Source organism: Podarcis bocagei (genome assembly GCF_964188305.1).
Source record: "Podarcis bocagei genome assembly, chromosome: 11".
Taxonomy (NCBI): domain Eukaryota; kingdom Metazoa; phylum Chordata; class Lepidosauria; order Squamata; family Lacertidae; genus Podarcis; species Podarcis bocagei.
The window spans coordinates 9700873-9720942 of NC_138136.1; the positions used below are offsets into that span (position 1 = coordinate 9700873).

General features: G+C 44.3%; 2 protein-coding genes across 6 annotated transcripts in view; one reads left to right on the forward strand and one right to left on the reverse strand.

Moving 5' to 3' along the window:
* The window catches only part of LRRC2 (leucine rich repeat containing 2), a gene marked incomplete at its 5' end in the record, with an annotated part of 87034 nt that extends 80686 nt beyond the window's left edge, over nt 1–6348 (forward strand). For all 3 annotated transcript variants that reach the window (XM_081213828.1, XM_081213827.1, XM_081213826.1), the window contains one exon: nt 4638–6348. In XM_081213828.1, coding sequence (XP_081069954.1) covers nt 4638–4687 — 50 coding nt within the window. In that variant the 3' untranslated portion in view covers nt 4688–6348. The remainder of the gene's footprint in view (nt 1–4637) is intronic.
* LOC308597773 (cryptic protein-like) overlaps nt 1–20070 on the reverse strand; it is a 442052-nt gene that overhangs the window by 128300 nt on the left and 293682 nt on the right. The gene's annotated exons all lie outside the window — the stretch shown is intronic.

Consider the following 20070-nt stretch of genomic DNA (forward strand, 5'->3'; position numbering starts at 1 on the left):
GGAGTCAGTAGTGGGGATGGTGAGGCAAAAGACCCTGGGCCCAAGCACACATGCATATTCTATAAAGGTGCAAAGCCCTTCTTTCGCACCCTGTAAAACATAAATGCACAGAATTTTTTAAAAACTGGGCAATGGTGCGCCGCACGCACATGACTCCCGAGTCTTCCCCAATCTCCTGCCCCCTTCCCCCTTTGTTTTGACTGATCGGGGGAGGCTCAGGAGTCGTGGGTGGCTGGCCATTGCCCAGCATTTAAAAAACCCTGTGCATTTATGGTGCGAAAGAAGGGCTTTGCACCTTGCCTGGCAGAGAAACCGTGTGCCTTGCACCCCTCCTGGGCAATGCCCGCCTGCCCGCAACTCTCGAGCCTCCCCTGATCTGTCAAAACAAAGGGGGAAGGTGGCAGGAAATCTGTACCGCCGGACATCCCTGGTTCCCCCTCGGCAGTGGCGGTGGCAGCAAGCAGCTCCTGAAGCCAGCCAGAGCCAACTGCGCTACCAGGCTGGCTCTGGGCTGCTGAGGCTGCCGCTGCCACATTTCCTGGGGACAGATTTGCAAATCTGGGGGCATTCCAGGGATGGAATTTGTCTGGGGACAGATTTGCAAATCCAGGGACTGTCCCCGGGAACTGGGGATGTCTTGTAACCCTAATTAGAAGCATCTCTGCCTCCAACCATAGAGGCAGAGAATAGTCATCATGGCTAGTACCCACTGATATCCTTGCCTTCCACGAATTTGTCCAATCCTCTTTTAAAGCGATCCAAGTTTCAGAATGTGCCAACAACTACAAAATTATAGATCATTAAACTCATCTGCCCCTGGCTCCACAAGGCCCCAATTATTTCCAAGAAAGCCAATTTTGTGCTAAACCATGTATAGAGCCTTGGCACATATTTGTCTTGCCAATAGAATTATTTCTCATATTATGTCCTGGAGCCAAAGAGTTTCTACTCAAGCAGTGGTACTTCTGAAGCTGCTTTCCCTAGCCCAGCACCAAGCCACATGAAAAATGATTTTATTGATACAGTGGTTCCTTGGTAGTCGAACAGCTTGGCTCCCGAACAATTCGGCTCCTGAGTGCTCCGGTTTGCGAACATTTTTCAGAAGCCCAATGTCCAACATGGCTTCCATGGCCTCCGATTGAGTGCAGGAAGCTCCTGCAGCCAACTGGAAGCCGCTCCTTGGTTTTCGAATGGTTTTGGGAATCAAACGGACTCTCGGAACAGATTAGGTTCAAGAACCAAGGTACCACTGTGCTGCCATAATGGGCCAGCCCTCAGGTTTACTTATATTCAGGAATGCTGCATGTCAGAGTGACCTTGGGCCTGCTGGATCTGCCCCTCACTTTCTCAAGAGTCCTCTGGATTAGGCTCCTTAACTACGCCAGCCTGGAACCTTATGGTTTCAATGGGAAGGGGGAATTTAAAAACTACCAATGAGAAAACAAATGGTGAAAAATCATCCCATCTCCTGCTTTGACCAGTTGTCAGGGCTTTTGATGTGATGGAATGTGAACTCTCTCTCATTTAGGCTTCCTCCAACAAAGCCCACTGAATATTTGACCAAAACTAGCCCTCTTTTTTAAGGGACACGGGTGGCGCTGTGGGTTAAACCACAGAGCCTAGAACTTGCTGATCAAAAGGTCACCGGTTCGAATCCCCACAACGGGGTGAGCTCCCATTGTTCGGTCCCTGCTCCTGCCAACCTAGCAGTTTGAAAGCACATCAAAGTGCAAGTAGATAAATAGGTACCGCTCCAGCGGGAAGGTCAACGGCGTTTCTGTGCGCTGCTCTGGTTCGCCAGAAGTGGCTTAGTCATGCTGGCCACATGACCCGGAAGCTGTCTGTGGACAAACGCCAGCTTCCTCAACCAGTAAAGCGAGATGAGCGCTGCAACCCCAGAGTTGGTCACGACTGGACCTAATGGTCAGGGGTCCCTTTACCTTTACTTAGCCCTCTTTTACTTCCATTTCATATAAACAAAATTCACAAGCCATGCATTTCAAACCAAGACTGTGAATAGATGGTAACTTTTCATCCCAAGTGCTGTTCTTAGTATCATTTGTGAAAACACCCCAAGCTGGATCAGATTGCAAGAATCCAGTTGGGAGACATCCCTGTAATTCACAGAAGGTAGGAATTCAGTAATGATCATGTTGGAGGCATCACACTTATCGGAGTTAGTGGATTTATAGACCGATAACTCTGTGCTTGCTTATCTGTTTTGGAAGCTCCGTGTGGACTCAAACTCCTGGATATTGGTTTTTATTGTCAAGTGGCCAAACACTGCCATAATCTTTGCCATTTTTTAGGGCAAGCAGCCCATTCATGCTTCTTGAAAGTAAATAATTACTCCAACTGGGAGCCATTGAGGGATTGGGTTAACAGCTGGATTGCAGGAAGACAGTCTGAGGCAGACGCTTTAGGGGGAAAGATTAGGAAGGTTGTGTGTATAATTGTGTTAGGTCAGGAGTAACTATACATGGCACTCTAACAGACTTTATGACTTGTCCAAGCACATAAAAACAGAGGCCTACGAGAGTCTGACTTGAGACGAGTCATGAAGTGTCAATTAATAATGTCGGTTAATAATGAAATATTAGGAGAACAAGCAAGACCTTGACTTTTTTTGGAATTAGACTATGTGGAAACTGAAGCCTCATATATGCAGGTGAGACTAGTTCCTGACCCAGAGACAACGTCAGTTGCTTTAACACAGGAAATGAGCACCTGTGCATATGTTGCTGGACAACAAAAGCCATGTGGTGTAGTGGTTAGAGCAGGCTTCCTCAACCTCGGCCCTCCAGATGTTTTTGGCCTACAACTCCCATGATCCCTAGCTAGCAGGACCAGTGGTCAGGGATGATGGGAATTGTAGTCTCAAAACATCTAGAGGGCCGAGGTTGAGGAAACCTGGGTTAGAGTGTTGGACTAGGACCTGGGACAGGAGGGTTCAAATTCCCACTTGACCATCATGAAGCTCGTTGGGTGACTTTGGGCCAGTCACTGCCTCTCAGCCTAACCCACCTCACAGGGTTGTTGTGGGGATTAAATAAGGAGGAGAGAACTATGGACGCCACCTTGTTAAAAAGGCGGGATATAAATGCAATAAATTAGAATAATAATATATGGTAACTGCCGTCGTCCCTGACCATTGGCCATGCTGACCGGCCAACAACATCTGGAGGACCACCATTTCTGTTCAGCTCCTGGATGGTGAGGCATTGTTCAAAAGAGTGTTTCCCCTGATGCTATCATGGTCCAGCCTCCTCCTCTGTCAGCAGAACATGATTCTTGGTTGCTGCAGCTCAGGGGATGGGGAGGGTAAGAGAATGGCCTCTGCTTCACCATGGAAAGAGTCAGTGTTCCTGAATTATGCCTTATTGCCTTGGAGCTCTTCAAGCAACAAGCTTTGTCTCTAGTTCAAGGACAAACAAGTCAAGGAGATCACAGTAGTCATCTGGCTGACATAGGGATGGGAAGCATTGATTAGGCCGCCAGAATGTCACAAGGGGCCCAATGAGTTGGGAAAGCCACTTCCTTAGGGCGAGCAGAGCTTTGGTGTAAAGCAAGGATGGGGAACCTGCAATCCGGAAGAAGCCACTGGCTCCTGGCTCTCACCAGCCCCTGTCAGCACGGCCAACATGAGGGGTCGGCAAGGTTTACCTCGCCTGGGCTGGTTCAGTTCACTCCAGCAGAGATCCCTCTGTGGGCTGCATCGCGCGCGTGGCCACGATTTCTGGCATCTGTGCAGACATGGTTTGACATGATTTCTGGCGTCTGCATCTGCGCAGACACAATTTTCGGTGTCTAAGCATGCACAGACGCAATTTCTGGCACTGCGGAAGTGAGTCTCCGCACTGCGCAGGTTTAGCACAGTGCACGGGGACTCACCGAGTGGGGGGCTCTGTTCGGGGGTGGTTTGTGGGCTGGTTAAACAACCCCCGTGGGCCACCTGTGGGCCTTAGGTTGTCTACCCCTGGCCAACATCATAAGCTGATTGGAGTTGGAATCCAACAAACTTTGGAGAGCTACAGGTTCCCCACTCCTGGTTTTAAGCTTTGTTAATTATCTTTCCTCCCCTAACTTCTTGTAACTTAAGATCATTTTTTCTTTTCTCTCTGAATAGCATGATCAGTTGTTTTCTTTCAGAAATTTTTAAAAATATGGATACTACATCTTTCCCACATCCTTAAACATATTATTTTCTCATATGGGATGTCTTCTAGGGCCATTATTAATTTTATTATTATACTTACTATATATCTGAAATGGCGGCCCTCAGAACTGAACCTAGAGATCAGATAGATTGTAGAAAACTGTGTAGAATACCTCAATTACTTCCCTTTGTGTGTCTGACATCTTGTGTGGAGCTTATCATGTGTATTTATTCATTTCATAAAATTTATATACCATTTGATTGTAGTGATTTACAACACCTCAAAGTGGAGACAGTATATCCATGTGTAGGGAACGCTCCTTGCAACAAAAGTTATTAATTTAAAACATTTGGAGGATTTGGGTGGAGGGTGTAGCCTATTCCCGCAATTGTTTCAAGACCTGCCTAACCGAGTAAGCTACGAGCATTCAGAGATTGACAACTAACATAGTACTGTATACTTCTATTTTTCTCTTTGCAGAGACTGTTCCTTGCTACACTACAAAAGTATCACTTAGTGTCCAAATATGAGGTCTGGGATTCATACATCATCAGAGAACCCAAAGGTTTAATTTTGCCATAACAGATGGGAAAAAACATCTTTAGTATTATGTGCCAATATAAGCTCTTAAGAAGAAGAAGAAGAGAAAGCTATCAGTGTTTATGGGAGTTTTGCTGCATTAGCTTCAAATGACCAGGCTATGATGTGATAGTTGTACTCACCATGTGACTCTGTCTACCATTGCAAAATGTTTCTTATGTCAAAATAGTCGATTCTTTAAAATGCGTGAGACACTGTAATTTTTTTAGACCAAAAACAGGCATCTGAATTAAGATCTTCCCTTCTGTACTGACCATTTCTGTGTATGTGTCCGGTCTACTGCAGCACTGTAAGAATCAATGCCTAATTAAAGTTGTTTTCCAGGCAGAGGGTTTTCTCTGCAAATGCCAGGTGTCCAGGACTAGTGTATCTGACACTTACAGCTCACAAGAGGACTATCCCAATCCCCCAGCTGGGTGGGATCAGCACACCATCACTATCAAATCAGTGACTGTGGTGCTCAGTTGGTACCATTTCCTAGAAGTACCTTCTCCCACTTCCTATTTAGTGGGACAGTCACCAGGGAAAGCTTCTGTCTGAACAGAGCCTTGGCTAATGGCAATTTCCCTGTAATTGTATCCTCGGAGAAAAGGTGATTGCTTGCAGTTAATGTGTTTACTCTGCTGTTCAGAACTGTCTTTTCCCCATGCTGCTTTACAGCTGAAAATACTGTCAGAAATATAGAGACTGCAGCGCAGAATTCTGCACGGATATGCCAGATGTGTGCACAGTTCTGGGGTGTCGTCGTCCCCCCCCCCCCCGAGTCTTCTCACAGCAGTTTCAAAGATTTCTGAATGCAGGAGGGTTTAAGAAAGCAATTTGCAGCTGAGCATGGCTCAGGCAAAAGTAAATTAGAACAGAGTAAACAAAGAAACAGGGCCTTTTTGCTGTGATTGTTGGAGCAAGAGTTTGCCTCATCCAGTTCTGCTTCCTAAACATCCCTGGGTGGCTTGGGATATAGAGCACAAACGGGAACTGCCATTTGGGAATGCATTTGATTGTATTTTCAGAATCTTCATTAAGAGCAATAGCTAAGTGTGCCAACTGAGTAGAAAAAAACTAGCCTGGCCTGTTCTTGTGTATTTCACAGCAACTTGATATGCAGAATTCAGCTGGTAATGATTTTTTTCTTGCTGCAAACAGCTTCAGCACTTGCCAGTAACAGGTGTATATGAAGCTACTGCTGAAGACATAGTTATAGCTGCCAGTTGAAAAGTTGGCAACCCAAATTATGACACAGCGGCAGTTTTTCTGACAAGTAGCTTATAACAATTTGAGAGATTTGTTAGAACTATAAGAGAAAAAAGAGCTCAGGAAACACGTTTCAGCTTTTAAAAAGCTAGAGTAATGTTTTAAAACTAGGCACTTTTCATTAGTATTGTTAATTCTGAAATGGCAGTATTTTTCTGTTATAAAAATATTTTTATTTTGTTTCAGTGTCACAGCCGTAAGTTCACTTTCTCTTATGACGGTTTAGTTGTTTTGTAGTCTGTCGTAACTTTTTTTTGTATGTGTACAGTAGACTTTCAAAATGATTTTGTTTTGCATAGTTATTTTTTTCATTCGTTCAATAAACCATACTGATAACCTGCGCAGCTGTGAAGTTGTTTCATTTGTACGACACCCAGCAGATGTAGGCAGGTAAAAGGTTGAACAGACAGCTTATACTACCACATAAACATAGCAAATACCCATGTCATGTACAATGAAGGCTGCAATGCTATAAACACAGGCCTGGTTTCGCCCCATCATCCTCAAGCAGCAATATCCCCCTATGGGATTCTGATGCCTCCCCTCAGAACATCGCACTGAGCTATAAGTAAACATCATTTTAAATTCCTACAATTTCCGGAGTCAAGCTATTCAGGACAACCCAGAGCACTGTGGGGAATTTTAAATGGTGGCTCATCATACCAACCAGCCATGGCCAATAGGAAAGTCCAGAACATGGAGGGTTTTCTTGGCAAGGACCCCTTCAACTCTGGAGCCAGCTGGTAAAGTTGGTGTTATAGATTTGAAAGGCAGACCCCCCCCCCTAAACGCTAGAACATGGGTAGGCAAACTAAGGCCTGGGGGCAGGATCCAGCCCAATTGACTTCTAAATCTAGCCCGCAGACGGTCTGGGAATCAGTGTGTTTTTACATGAGTAGAAAGTGTCCTTTTATTTAAAATGCATCTCTGGGTTATTTGTGGGGCATAGAAATTCATTCTCCCCCCCCCAAAAAAAATATAGTCCGGCCCCCCACAAGGTCTGAGGGACAGTGGACCGGCCCCCTGCTGAAAAGGTTTGCTGACCCCTGCCCTTGAACTTAATAAATGGTAGGATGTTGATTATTTGGGATGTGAAGGGAGAGAAATACAAGCTGCAGTTGAATTCCTGAGCTAGTCTATGCAAAAAGACCAACCTGGCCAAGCTAGGGCCATTAAGAAACAATAGAGGGCCATTGAGAGCCATTGGCAATGCAAGAGAACTGTCCTTCCCCCTTGCCCTGAGGTGTGAACAGAGACAGGGGATTTGGAAGGTTGCCAGGGCAACTGAGGGTGAGGTGACAGGAAAAGAGTGTCTTGAGCAAGGTGTTCTGGGAAGGAGGAGAAGGAAGGAAAACTGGGATCCATCTTGGGCAGACTGGCTGGAGACTGGCGGGGAAAGATGCCTTGGACTCCATGGCTGCACTGCTGTGGGAGACAACTGAAATTGAAATACTTTATTGTCACTTGTACAACTTGCATACAGTGAGATCACACGAGCCCCCCCCCACTCAGCTCTCTTAGTATACCCCTCGTTTACTGACGCACACCCACCAAACCCGAAAGTCAGTTGCCCTGTTGTTATCTTTTCATTCAGCAGCCTAACAGCCCACGGATAGAAGCTGCTCTTTACCCTGTTGGTGCAACTAATCATGCTTCTATATCTTCTGCCTGATATAGAAAGTGCCGGCCAGGGTGTGAATCATCCCTGAGAATTTTCCTCACTCTCCTGAGGCAACATTCTTCCGCTTTTTCATCCAGCAGATTCACAGGACAGCCCATAATATATTGTACTGTATTCACCACCCTCTGTAGGCACTTCCTATCAGATGATGTCAAACCGGCGTACCACACCGTGATGCAGTATGAAAGGACACTTTCTATTGTGGACCAGTAAAAGGAGATCATCAAATGTTGATTGACATTGTTGTTCCACAATACTCTGAGGAGATAGAGTCTCTGTTGGGCTTTCTTAACCACCCGGGTTGTTTTTATTTTCCAAGTAAGGTCTTCACTGAGATAAACTCCTAGGAATTTAAAGGAAGAGACTCTCTCCACACAGCCCTCCCAGATGTACAGTGGGGCTAGTTCTCCTCTCTTCCTCCGAAAGTCCAACACCATCTCCTTTGTCTTGAAATTTCAAGCCCGTCTTGAAATGGTGGTGACTGAAATTAGTGGTACTTAAAAGAACTTAATTTTGCCTGGATTGTGCCTTCAGGATTTGCAAGCAAGCAAGAATGCAGTCACCAATAAATCAGCCTTTTTGAGGGGTAAATAACAAAGTTAGTAAGTCTTGGTTAGTCACATACCAAGAATGCTGAAAAAGAAAATACAATTATCTTTCCTTTCCTCTTGACCAGTGACATTTAAACACCATCTGGAACTTGAGAACTTTTCACTTCAGGAAAAAAGAAAAGCGTCCATTTATCATATGTGCTGACAGCATTTCATATAACGTGATTTGCTATGAACAGCCCTCTGGTACAGGTTGCATGCACCAAGAGGCCACGGAAAGATGAAATCAGTTTCAGTTGCAAGAATTTAATTGTTAATACAAAGCACCCAACAGGAATTAGAGTACGGCGAGGGAATAATTTTACTTCCAGCACCTGAAACAGTAGAACTTTGACTGGCATATGTTCCATAAACTCCAGCTGTTTTTTTCTTCCACCTTCATTTATATATTTATACTTATTGAATTTATATCCCAACATTCAAGTTTCCTGGGGGCCACTGGGTTGTTCTCTCTCTCTCTCTCTCTCTCTCTCTCTCACACACACACACACACATGAGCAATCACCCTTAATTAAAACCTTTCCACAACTTAATCGTATTAAACAGATGTAGGCAATGCAGTGCGTTCCAGACGTGGACTACAACTTGATCAGTCCCAGTGGTGCAAGGAGAAAGATTGTATTGGAGCTGAGAGGCAGAAGTGATTCATGCGGGACATGGAGGAAATGGGTGGATTGGAAGAAGAGGTGCAGAGTGTACTGCTGGGATGAGCAAAAGATCTAAGCCCCGTTCAGGCCTTCTGCTTGCACCTAAAACCTCCACACAGTCAGGGAGTATGTTGTCCAAGTCACCATCCCATATCTGGTGAAGCAATATAGCCATGGAAATTGCTTTGGAAATTAAGGGCAGTTTTGTGTTATGGCAAAAGGGTAGTCACCAGGCATTCAAAGGGGGAAAAAGTTATTGGATTGGTAGTGACTATGGTGCCTTCCATACGATTTAGGACAGGGGTGCCCAAACTTTTTTCAAAGGGGGCCAGATTTGATGAAGTGAACATGTGTGAGGGCCGACCAAAGTTGTTGAGCTTCTTTTAGGATTGAAGTTGTGAGCTTTTTAAAGGGTTTTGCCCCAGGACATATACTGCCATGGGGGCTGGATTAAATTGACTCCCCGAAATGGACTTTGGACATGCCTGATTTAGGACTACAACTCTCATCCCTGGTCAAGGGTCATTCTGCCTGGGGCTGAAGGGAATTGTGGTCCACCGCATTTTGTGCAGGGGTAGACAACCTAAGTCCCGTGGGCCAGGTGCGGCCCAATCACCTTCTCAATCTGGCCCATGGACGGTCCGGGAATCAGTGTGTTTTTACATGAGGTGAATGTGTCCTTTTATTTAAAATGCATCTCTGGGTTATTTGTGGGGCATAGGAATTAAGAGAGTTTGTACTGGTCCAGTAAACGCTTCCGCTGTGCCACCAGCAACAGCTCTCTTTGCAGAGCATTAATTAAGTCCAGTGCAGAGATTCTTGTTGCAGTACAAGGCTTCAGAGTCTCAGCAGCAAAGAAATAACGACACAGGGAAGCCTGTCTTTCCAAAGACAGGTTTATTGCAGAAAGATAACAGAAACACCTCCGGAGCTTTCGGACATTTTTGCTTCACGCCCCAAACACAGAGAAAACAAACACTCTTTATATACTGAGCAACTTAACAACTTAACAACTTAACGAGCTTGACTACTTAAAGTTACATGACATTGCTAACTTGCCAGCGTCTTAGGTTTCACACCCTAACACCCCCTCTCGCTGGCAATACAAAAAACAAAATTACTTCAGACCCATTTCTTCACAAAAGTTTTCATGCCGCTGAAACCCAAGCGGTTTTGTAAAACCATCAGCTTGATTTTCATGACTGGGACAGTAATTTAATTTAACAATTCCTGCTTTTACCGTTTGACAAACATTTTGAAAGCGGATATCCAAATGTTTTGTACGACCTTTAAACTGCCCATTTTGTGCTAACTTAAGACACGGTTGATTATCACCCCATACAGTGATTGGAGTGATGGCCTTTTCATACATCTCTTGTGCCAAGCATTTGTAAAATTCTAGATCTCTACATAACTCAGACAAGGCACAGAACTCAGCTTCTGTTGACGACAAAGCAATCAGGTTCTGTTTCTTGGATCTCCACCCAATCAGAGAGTTACCAAATTTTATTACACAGCCAGACACTGATTTTCTATCCTTTAAATTTGCCCAATCACTATCTGCCCAACAAGTAATCTGTGCTTGTCCTTCTGAAGATAATTCAAGGCAAAAATCTTTGGTGTATTGTAAATATCTTAACACTCTTTGAATTCCTTTCCATGCATTTACACTAGGCTTCGAAGCTTCTCTGCTGAGTAAGTTAACAGCGTAAGCAATATCTGGTCTACTCCATTGCGAAAGATGAAGTAAGCTTCCCAGTGCTGACTGAAAGATTTCTGCACGCTTGAATTCAGCACTATCCTTGAACTCATTGTCTTTTACAAAACCCATTTCCATTGGTGTTTTAGCACCTGCACACTCCGTCATGTTAAACTTTTTCAACATTTGCAATATCTTGCCTTTTTGATTCAGTAGAAAACTGCCATTTTTGGTCCTATCTATCTGAACACCAAGATAGACCTTCACATCACCAAGATTCTTAACTTTGAAGTGCTTATTTAACTCTTTGGCTAGTTTTTTTACTTGTTCTTGTGTCTTTGAAGTATAAATCAGGTCATCTACATAGACAAGCAAAGATTCTTTAGCATCTCCTGAATTTCTGAAATATAAGCAATTGTCAGCCTTGCTCCTGCTAAAACCAATGCCTACCAAAACGTCATTCAAACACTCATTCCAATTATGAGCAGATTGCTTGAGTCCATAAATAGATTTATGTAGTTTCCATACCTGATTTGATTTACCAACTTTCAATCCTGGCGGTAGCTCCATATAGAGCTCTTCAGCCAAGTCTGAATGAAGATAAGCTGTAGAGACATCAAATTGATTCACTTTGAACCCTTTCTGAGCAGCAACTGCTAATAGTGCCCGTAGGGTTTCACTCCTTGAAGTGGGTGCATAGACTTCGGAATAATGTAACCCCTTTCTTTGCGTAAAACCTCGAGCTACAAGCCTTGCTTTGTACTCTGGTTTCCCCATCGCTGTTGTCTTTATCCTGTACACCCACCTACAACTTACTGCCTTGGTACCTTCTGGCAGTTTGGTGATGGAAAACACACCCAGTTCTTTCATAGAATTCAACTCCTTTTGCATGGCCTCACGCCACCTACTGGCCTCCTCCTGGGGTAATTGCTCAACCTCCTCAAAACTTTCAGGTTCGCAATTTGCCAAACCAGCCCAAACACTAATAGCTTGGTACCTTTCAGGAGGTTTACCTTTGTTGGTACGCTGAGAACGCCTTAACAGTTCCTGTGATGTTCCTTCAGTTTCCCCCTCTGACCCAGAATCACTAGTCGTCACCTGTTTGTCACTAGTAGTTGAAGAACTTTCTGATTCTGACTTTACACGTCTCTCTTGCTGTACAGGTGAACTTTTAGAGCTAGAAGATTCTGACTTTACAGACTTGGGTGAACTAGGCGATTTCTCACCCTTGTCCTCAGACTCAAATTCCTTAGTCTGTTCTGGAACTAATACCTGCCCTGGGGCCTGAGTTTCATTGCTACTGTTCACCACATCAAATAGTATGTCAGGATTTCCATGAATCTTATTCCAACCATCCTGTTCACAAAATTCCGCACTTCTGCTGATTGTGATTTTCGTTTGATTGCCTTCTACATTCACAAATCTCCAACCTTTTGTGTTTGCTTGATAACCACAGAAAAACATTTCTTTAGACCTAGGATCGCCTTTCCTACGTTGTGCCCTAGGCACCAGCACATAAGCACGACATCCAAAAACTCTTAGATGATCAATTTTTGGTTTTTTCCCAAACAGCATAAAGTAAGGAGTGTTGCCTACTGTGCTATTGTACACTCTGTTAAAAGTATAATTCGCATACAGTGCAGCCTCAGCCCAAAAACGCTGTGGAAGTCCAGAATCAAACAGCAAAGCAGTAATGGCTTCCTGTAATGTTCGAAATTTTCTTTCGGCAACTGCATTCTCCTGTGGTGAATAGGGATTGGTAAGTCTATGAACTATACCTTTCCTTTTTAACCATGTCTCCAGCGTGTGGTTCACAAATTCCCCACCACGATCTGATTGTATTTTACGTACCCTGGTGTCAAATTTACATTCGACTTCTTCAATCCAATCCATCAGGATGGAAGCTGCTTGTGATTTTTCTTTCAGAAAGAAAACCCAACTAGCCCTTGAAAAGTCATCCACCAAAATTTGCATAAATCTCGCACCTCCAAGCGATTTGACTGGCATAGGGCCACACACGTCTGTGTGCACAAGTTCAAAGGGTTTCTTGCTTACTCTATCAGATCTAGGATAGTTACATGTCTTAACCTTAGCATGTTTACAAGCACAACAATCCAGAAAATTTGGACAGGGTTTAATGTTACACCCCTCAGCTAAATCTGGCATCTTGCTTACATACTTAAAGCATATATGAGCTAACCTTCTGTGTAGTAGATGTGCACAACCTGTATGAGGAGCCTTATTTACACACTTAGCTTGCACTTCACCTGTTGAACATCTACCTGCTGCTAACTGCTCTTCAACCAAAACAAAAAGCCCATCCTCACAGGGAATTTTAACTAGCTCCTTTCCCTGTTTCGAAATGGTGCACACATCATTTTCAAACTCAACCTTAAAACCACTTTTTACCAGGCATGACACACTCAAAAGTCCATTCTTCATTCCTGGAAGAACAAAAACAGGAAGGTTAGTTTGCAAACAGTTAACATAAATTGTGCCTTTAAGGTTCATTTCTCGTTTACTATTGTCTGCTATAGTCACGGTTTTTGCAACTGGCAATGTCTTGCAGTTCATCAAGCAGCCAATAGATGTCGCTGGAACTAAACTGTGACTTGCTCCACTGTCAATTATCCACTTCAAAGTTTGTTGGCTCCTTTTAGGACTCTGTTGTGCTGCCATTGCAGATAGTCCCTTATCAGCACCTGCTCCCCCTCTGGATCGTTGATTCTTGTAGTTCTCACGTCGTCTTCCCCTGTAACTCCGGAAACTGGCCTTGGACTGTTGAAATTCCTGTTGCTTTTCTGGACACTTTGCTATCAAATGAAACCTGCTGCCACATCGAAAACATGACTTGCTGGCCATAGCAGACACTTGTGAGGCTTCCTTACAGCTCTGCCTGCTAGTTTCCCCACGCTGGGAATTATCTGAACATCCAACCCTTGGGGTATTTGAATTATCAATACGTTTTCGATGATGTTGATATTCTTGTTCACACAATCTACCAGTCACATAATTCATATTCAGCTGGTCCTCTGGCAAAACTTGTAAAGTTAGTACTAAGTTTTCAAACCCTGCATGCAGGCTGCTAAGCAGAGTATAAACTTTAATATTTTCAGGAAAATTCACACCTAAAGATGACAGTAGGTTGAAATACTCAGTCATCTGTGACGTGTGTTCAACCACACTATCCCCTGGCTTCAGTTTCAACTCATACAAAGCACGTATAATGTTCACCTTCTCCCCGGGCGTGGCTCTATGGTGAATTCGCCTAAGAGCTTCCCAAATTTCAAATGCAGACCTTAAATTTTCCACATGAGGTAATTGGGAATCGTCTATCGATACCATCAACATGCATCTAGCTTTAGTGTCCATTTTATCATGTTCCCTGTTCTGGGCATGTGCAGCAGCCTGTTGCTCTGCTGTGGCATCTGCTGCAACAGCCACAAATGGCTTTCGCCTCTGGACATAGTCAGCCCACACTTCTTTGGCTTCCAACCAGACTTGAGCCCTCTTAGACCACTGCACGTAATTAGCAGAGTTCAACTTTGTAAAGGGAACCTGGAAATTTTCCACTGCCATTCTTGGGGTCTGCTGCTACTCCCTCTGTGTGCCCTTTCTTCTCTTTCCCCTTGGGATTTGTTTTACTCACTTTTCAGACGCCTCCAGCCTCCTTTAAGAGCTGGATTTACGACCAAGCCGGTCTTCTCTCATCCGAAAGCTGCTTTCACTTTCTCTGCACACAATACGGCTGTGGAAACGTAGAAGGAGTCCATAACCTAAGAGAGTTTGTACTGGTCCAGTAAACGCTTCCGCTGTGCCACCAGCAACAGCTCTCTTTGCAGAGCATTAATTAAGTCCAGTGCAGAGATTCTTGTTGCAGTACAAGGCTTCAGAGTCTCAGCAGCAAAGAAATAACGACACAGGGAAGCCTGTCTTTCCAAAGACAGGTTTATTGCAGAAAGATAACAGAAACACCTCCGGAGCTTTCGGACATTTTTGCTTCACGCCCCAAACACAGAGAAAACAAACACTCTTTATATACTGAGCAACTTAACAACTTAACAACTTAACGAGCTTGACTACTTAAAGTTACATGACATTGCTAACTTGCCAGCGTCTTAGGTTTCACACCCTAACAGGAATTCGTTCATTTTCCCCGTTCAAAATATAGTCCGGCCTCCCACGAGGTCTGAGGGACAGCCCACGGCTGAAAAAGGTTGCTGGCCCCTGATCTTGTGTGTACTACTCTGGCTACCCCTGTCCAAGCTGCTAACTCCATTCATTATCCCTTTAGAAAACAGAGCTCATTACCTTAGTAAGTGAAGTTCATTATCTATTGCTCTCCTCTTGCCTTGGGTTTTACATTGAGCTTGTTTCGCTGGGTAAGATTAAGTGCTCATTGAAGCTTTTTTTGGGGCTGACCTGGCCACTCAGAGGTCACATTACATCTAGACTGTGCTGCGCCTGGATGTATAAAAGCCTTCCTATTATTTAGTGCTGGCTTTATTTCTTACATTTTATGGATTATCCTGAGACATTTAAAAATGGGTACATGGGTCAGACAGATCATTTATAATTTAATTGCTGTAGTTACAGCTGACTACGCTTGGAGGAAGTAACAATCTTTATCATGCTTTGTTTAGAAAGAAAATCTGTATAATTGAGTTCTGGAACTACCTTTTGGCTTCCTTGTTTTTGGTGTCTGTAGTAATTAATTTCTCTCTTGAAGCACTAATTGCCTTGGGGCAATTATCATACATCTATGTTCCTTACACTCCTTGGCGTACTGTTATTGTCGAAGAATGTTAATACATTTCTGCTCCTATTCTGACAGGACCTTGTTGTGCGAGTTACAGATGATGCAGACCCATTATTCTTGCATTCTCTTGCAGTTTCCAGTCAGATGAAAGTCATGTCAGCCTCTTTCCTTTGGGTTCCAATAAATAAATAAATAAGCCACTTGGCAATTCTAACCTGGGTCCCCCCCTAGATGACCTATTTCTCAAGCATTCCTTCTGATTTGCTGGCACAAAGCTTATGTGGCGGTAAGATGATATCCGGCATTTATTTAGCATTCATTCTGATTTGCGGGTGGCGCTGTGGTCTAAACCACTGAGCCTCTTGAGCTTGCCGATCAGAAGGTCGGCGGTTCGAATCCCCGCAACGGAGTGAGCTCCCGTTGCTCGGTCCCTGCTCCTGCTCACCCAGCAGTTCGAAAGCACGTCAAAGTGCAAGTAGATAAATAGGTATCGCTCTGGCGGGAAGGTAAACGGTGTTTCTGTGCACTGCTCTGGTTCGCCAGAAGTGGCTTAGTCATGCTGGCCACATGACTCGGAAGCCGTCTGCAGACAAATGCCGGCTCCTCAGCCTATAAAGCGAGATGAGCGCCGCAACCCCACAGTCGGCCACGACTGGACCTAATGGTCAGGGGTCCCTTTACTTTTACCTGATTTGCTTATGGGGTGTTTACATTGACAGTGAGCATTCTCCCTGCATCAGTTCTGATTTGCTTGTGGGGTGCTTGCCTGTCTTCCCATTAATAACTTGTGCCTCCCACACTTTTGAGAGCGTTTTCCCAACACTTTCCGAACTGCAAAAAGTCTGTTTGTTGTGCTAGGGCAACAGAGCCCTTTATAGGTAAACAGAGTCCTTTAATCCACTTTAAATGCTCGAGCCTCAAGTTCTGGTATGTACAGTCTAACAATCTAGAGGTGCCCCTGGAAGCATTCTTTCAAACAATGTAATCCAGGCACATCTACCCAAAGGTAAGTCCCAGTGAATTTCCACTAAGTATGCAAAGATAACCAACGTGGTACCCTCAAGATGTTGTGGACTATGAACCCCATTCTTGTTGGCAGTTGCCTCAGCCCCAGAGGAGTTGCTTGTTTGCAAGTGTGAACCAGGAACTGTGGCAGATCCTGCAACATTAAACAGTCCAGAACCCCCAAAGATATTGGAAGTTCCTGTAGCTGAGACCATTAACTTCCTTGCTTACAATCTTGGCTGCTCCCATGCTGGAATGACTTCCAGAAGTGAAAACAACACCATTGATATTCTGCATGAATCCACTCCAGGGATGCAATCCATCAAGCATTTCTATTGTACAGCTTCCTTTCATCTCTGTGGGCTATTCACAAGGGTCACATTCAAAAAGTTATGTCCTGCCACAGCAATGTTCCTGCACGGTACTTTTCTTTTGATGTCTGAAGAGTCAGCAAGGATCACTTGAAGAATTTTTAGCTTGAAAATCTAGATTAATAATTTTTTAGAAATAATTTTTAGCTTTTCCCCTTGAAATCTGTTCACTTTTGTTTTAACCTTTTCATCTGAAATCCGCTGACTATTTAGAGAAGCATCTCTTAGAAAAAAAAGAAAACAAGTCACTGGCAATGTCTTTTTAAAATCATTTCTGCATAGATAAGATCGGGAAGTGCCGATAAAATTTTAAACAAGTCAATTATTGAGTTTAAAGCTCATTTATTTAATAATAATAATAATAATAATAATAATAATAATAATAATAATAATAATTTTTTATTCATACCCCACCCTTCCTGGTTTAAAAACAGGGCGGCTAACAGCAAATATAAAACATAGATTAAAATATGACTTTAAAACAGCATAAAATACAACATAAAATGCAGCATCAATATAAATAAAATTCAAAAATTCAGGGGTCATTTTTTTTTGGGGGGGGGACCCCAGACAGTAGACATCAAATGATCACCAGGGCTAACTGGCCAAGTTGGTCCTACTAGGGCTGGCAATGTGGGGTCCCAGAAAGGGTTTCTTCATAGAAGAGGAAAGGGAAAAGGGAATAGAGGATCAGGCTAATTCAAATTGAAGGCCAGGCGGAATAGCTCTGTCTTACAGGCCCTGCGGAAGGAGATCAAGTCCTGCAGGGCCCTGGTCTCATGAGACAGAGGATTCCATCAGGTCAGAGCCGTCACTGAAAAAGCCCTGGCCCTGGTGGAGGTTAGTCTGGCTTCCTTAGTGCCCGGGACCTTTAAGCTGTTATTATTCATGGACCTTAGGGTCCTCTGCAGGACATACCAGGAGAGGCGGTCCTGTATGGATGAGGGTCCTAGGCTGCATAGGGCTTTAAAGGTGAAAACCAGCACCTTAAACCTGACCCGATACTCCACTGGGAGCCAGTGCAGCTGGTAGAGCACTGGGTAATATGCTCCCATGGCAAGGACCCTGTGAGGAGCCTCGCTGCAGCATTCTGCACCTGCTGGAGTTTCTGGGACAGTTTCAAGGGCAGCCCCACGTAGAGAGAGTTACAGTAGTCAAGCCTGGAGGTGACCATCTCATGAATCACTGTGGCCAGGTCAGGGCAGGAAAAGTAAGGGACCAACTGCTTGATACGGCGAAGGTGGAAAAATGTCGTCATACTCATAAATGGCCATGCAGATGTTCCAGTTTTGGACCAGCCTGATGCAATTTTGACACCTATGGCTTGATTTGGATATAAAGGAAGGCTGTACAGTGGTACCTTGGGTTACAGACGCTTCAGGTTACAGACTCCACTAACCCAGAAATATTACCTCGGGTTAAGAACTTTGCTTCAGGATGAGCAGTGGCGTAGCGTGGGGGGTGCAGGGGGGGCCAGCCGCACCGGGCGCAACATCTGGGGGTTAGGGTTAGGGGCGCAAATCCACGGGTTAGGGGGCGCAAATCCACGGGTTAGGGGGCGCAAATTACTTGCCTTGCCCCGGGTGCTGACAACCCACGCTACGCCACTGAGGATGAGAACAGAAATCATGCTGCGGCAACGCGGCAGCAGTAGGAGGCCCCATTAGCTAAAGTGGTGCTGCAGGTTAAGAACAGTTTCAGGTTCAGAACAGACCTCCAGAACGAATTAAGTTCTTAACCCGAGATACCACTGTACGTTTCAAAGATAAAGACACTTGATTGGAAAGACCTTGCTCCTCTACAGTAGCTGCAGTTCCAAGCAAAGTGCCGAATGCCACAGCTTGTCATGTGTTGTGCAATCTCTTACCATTCATGCAGTCTGATGATGTGGACAGGTGCTTTCTATTATGTGAGCTTAAGACTGTAACCATAGTAATTGGGGGGATGGGACCAAATCTTTTGTTATTACTTTGTGAAAGGAACAGGAATATGTCTTTGCAAATATAAATTGGAAGCTGAAAAGGCTTTGGTCTCCTGTGAAATTAGCTTCTTTCTCCCTAAAAGTATTGTTTGCCTTTCTCTACAAAAAAATCTCTCTGTAACCTGAGACTTAGAAAATTAGGATTTAAAAAAAGCCATTTACAGAAGGCGGGGAAAAGGATAAGGGAGAGCAAGGTGAGGAGATATGCCCGAAAGAGAGAAAGGGAGAAATCAATTGGGGTCAACCTGCCAGAAGAAATGTATTCTCAGTAATTTCAAGATGGAATACAAATTCTTCCCGCTTTGGGGATTAGAGGTTTCGAAGAAAGCTTTCTAAGCTTCCTTTGGCATTTGTAAAGCAAATCTGAAAATTTACCATAATTGAAACCTGTTTGATTGCTGACTTCATTTTTATTGTAGCCGGACAGGAGTCTGTTGAAGGAGAAGCTGCGTGGATCAGAGAAGATGCTTTCAAAGAGGCTAATTGTATCAAAGGGAGGTAAGAATTGGATTATCTTTGATATGAAACCTCAAAGATTGCTTAGACATGCTTTGCTTTGACCAAAAGATGGAGAACAGCAATATTATGGATGGATTGTAGTTTGTGAAATGCTCTCCCCAGAGAGGCCTACTAGGTTTCCGTGGCAAGCAAAGATAGCTTTGTTCTCCTGTGCAGTTTGGCAGCACCAAAGGTTTTAATCTGTTTTTGTATTTTTGTATTTTTTACTTGATGTTAAATCACTTTGGGACATTTTGCTTGGAAGTGGTGAAGACATTTAATAAGCCCACTTCCTGGTTTCAGCAGCTTCTGATTACGCTGACCCCAGACTCAGCTATACAGCTGCAAATAAAACGTTTAAAGTGCGTTGCAAAGTGCAGTATACAAATGTCACACTAGATGGCGATGATAAGCTATGGAAAATTCAATATGTTTTTCAAAATGTTTTTTAACGTTTAAGCGCTCCTCCCCGGAGCATTTCCTGCTGAGCGCACGGCTGAGTCTGGCGTACAGTAGGTGCTACAACTTCTCCATCCAGGCACACTTTGGAGCGTGGTGGGGTGCTCTCGGTGGCCCCACAGGGAGGTACAATGGGTCCCTCGGGCTGCCTGCCGGGATGAGGCTGTCCTGGGCTAGTGAGGCAGTGGGCAAGAAAGGCCTATCCACCCCAGCTCAGTGGGCTGTTATAAGTAAAAAAACCCCTGCTCCTTTCCTCTTATGGGGTTCCCAAGAGCCAACAGAGAGTCCTTTTGTAGGTTCTCTATCGGTAGGAGAAAATAATAGAGGCCAACCGGAGAATATTGAGAAGCA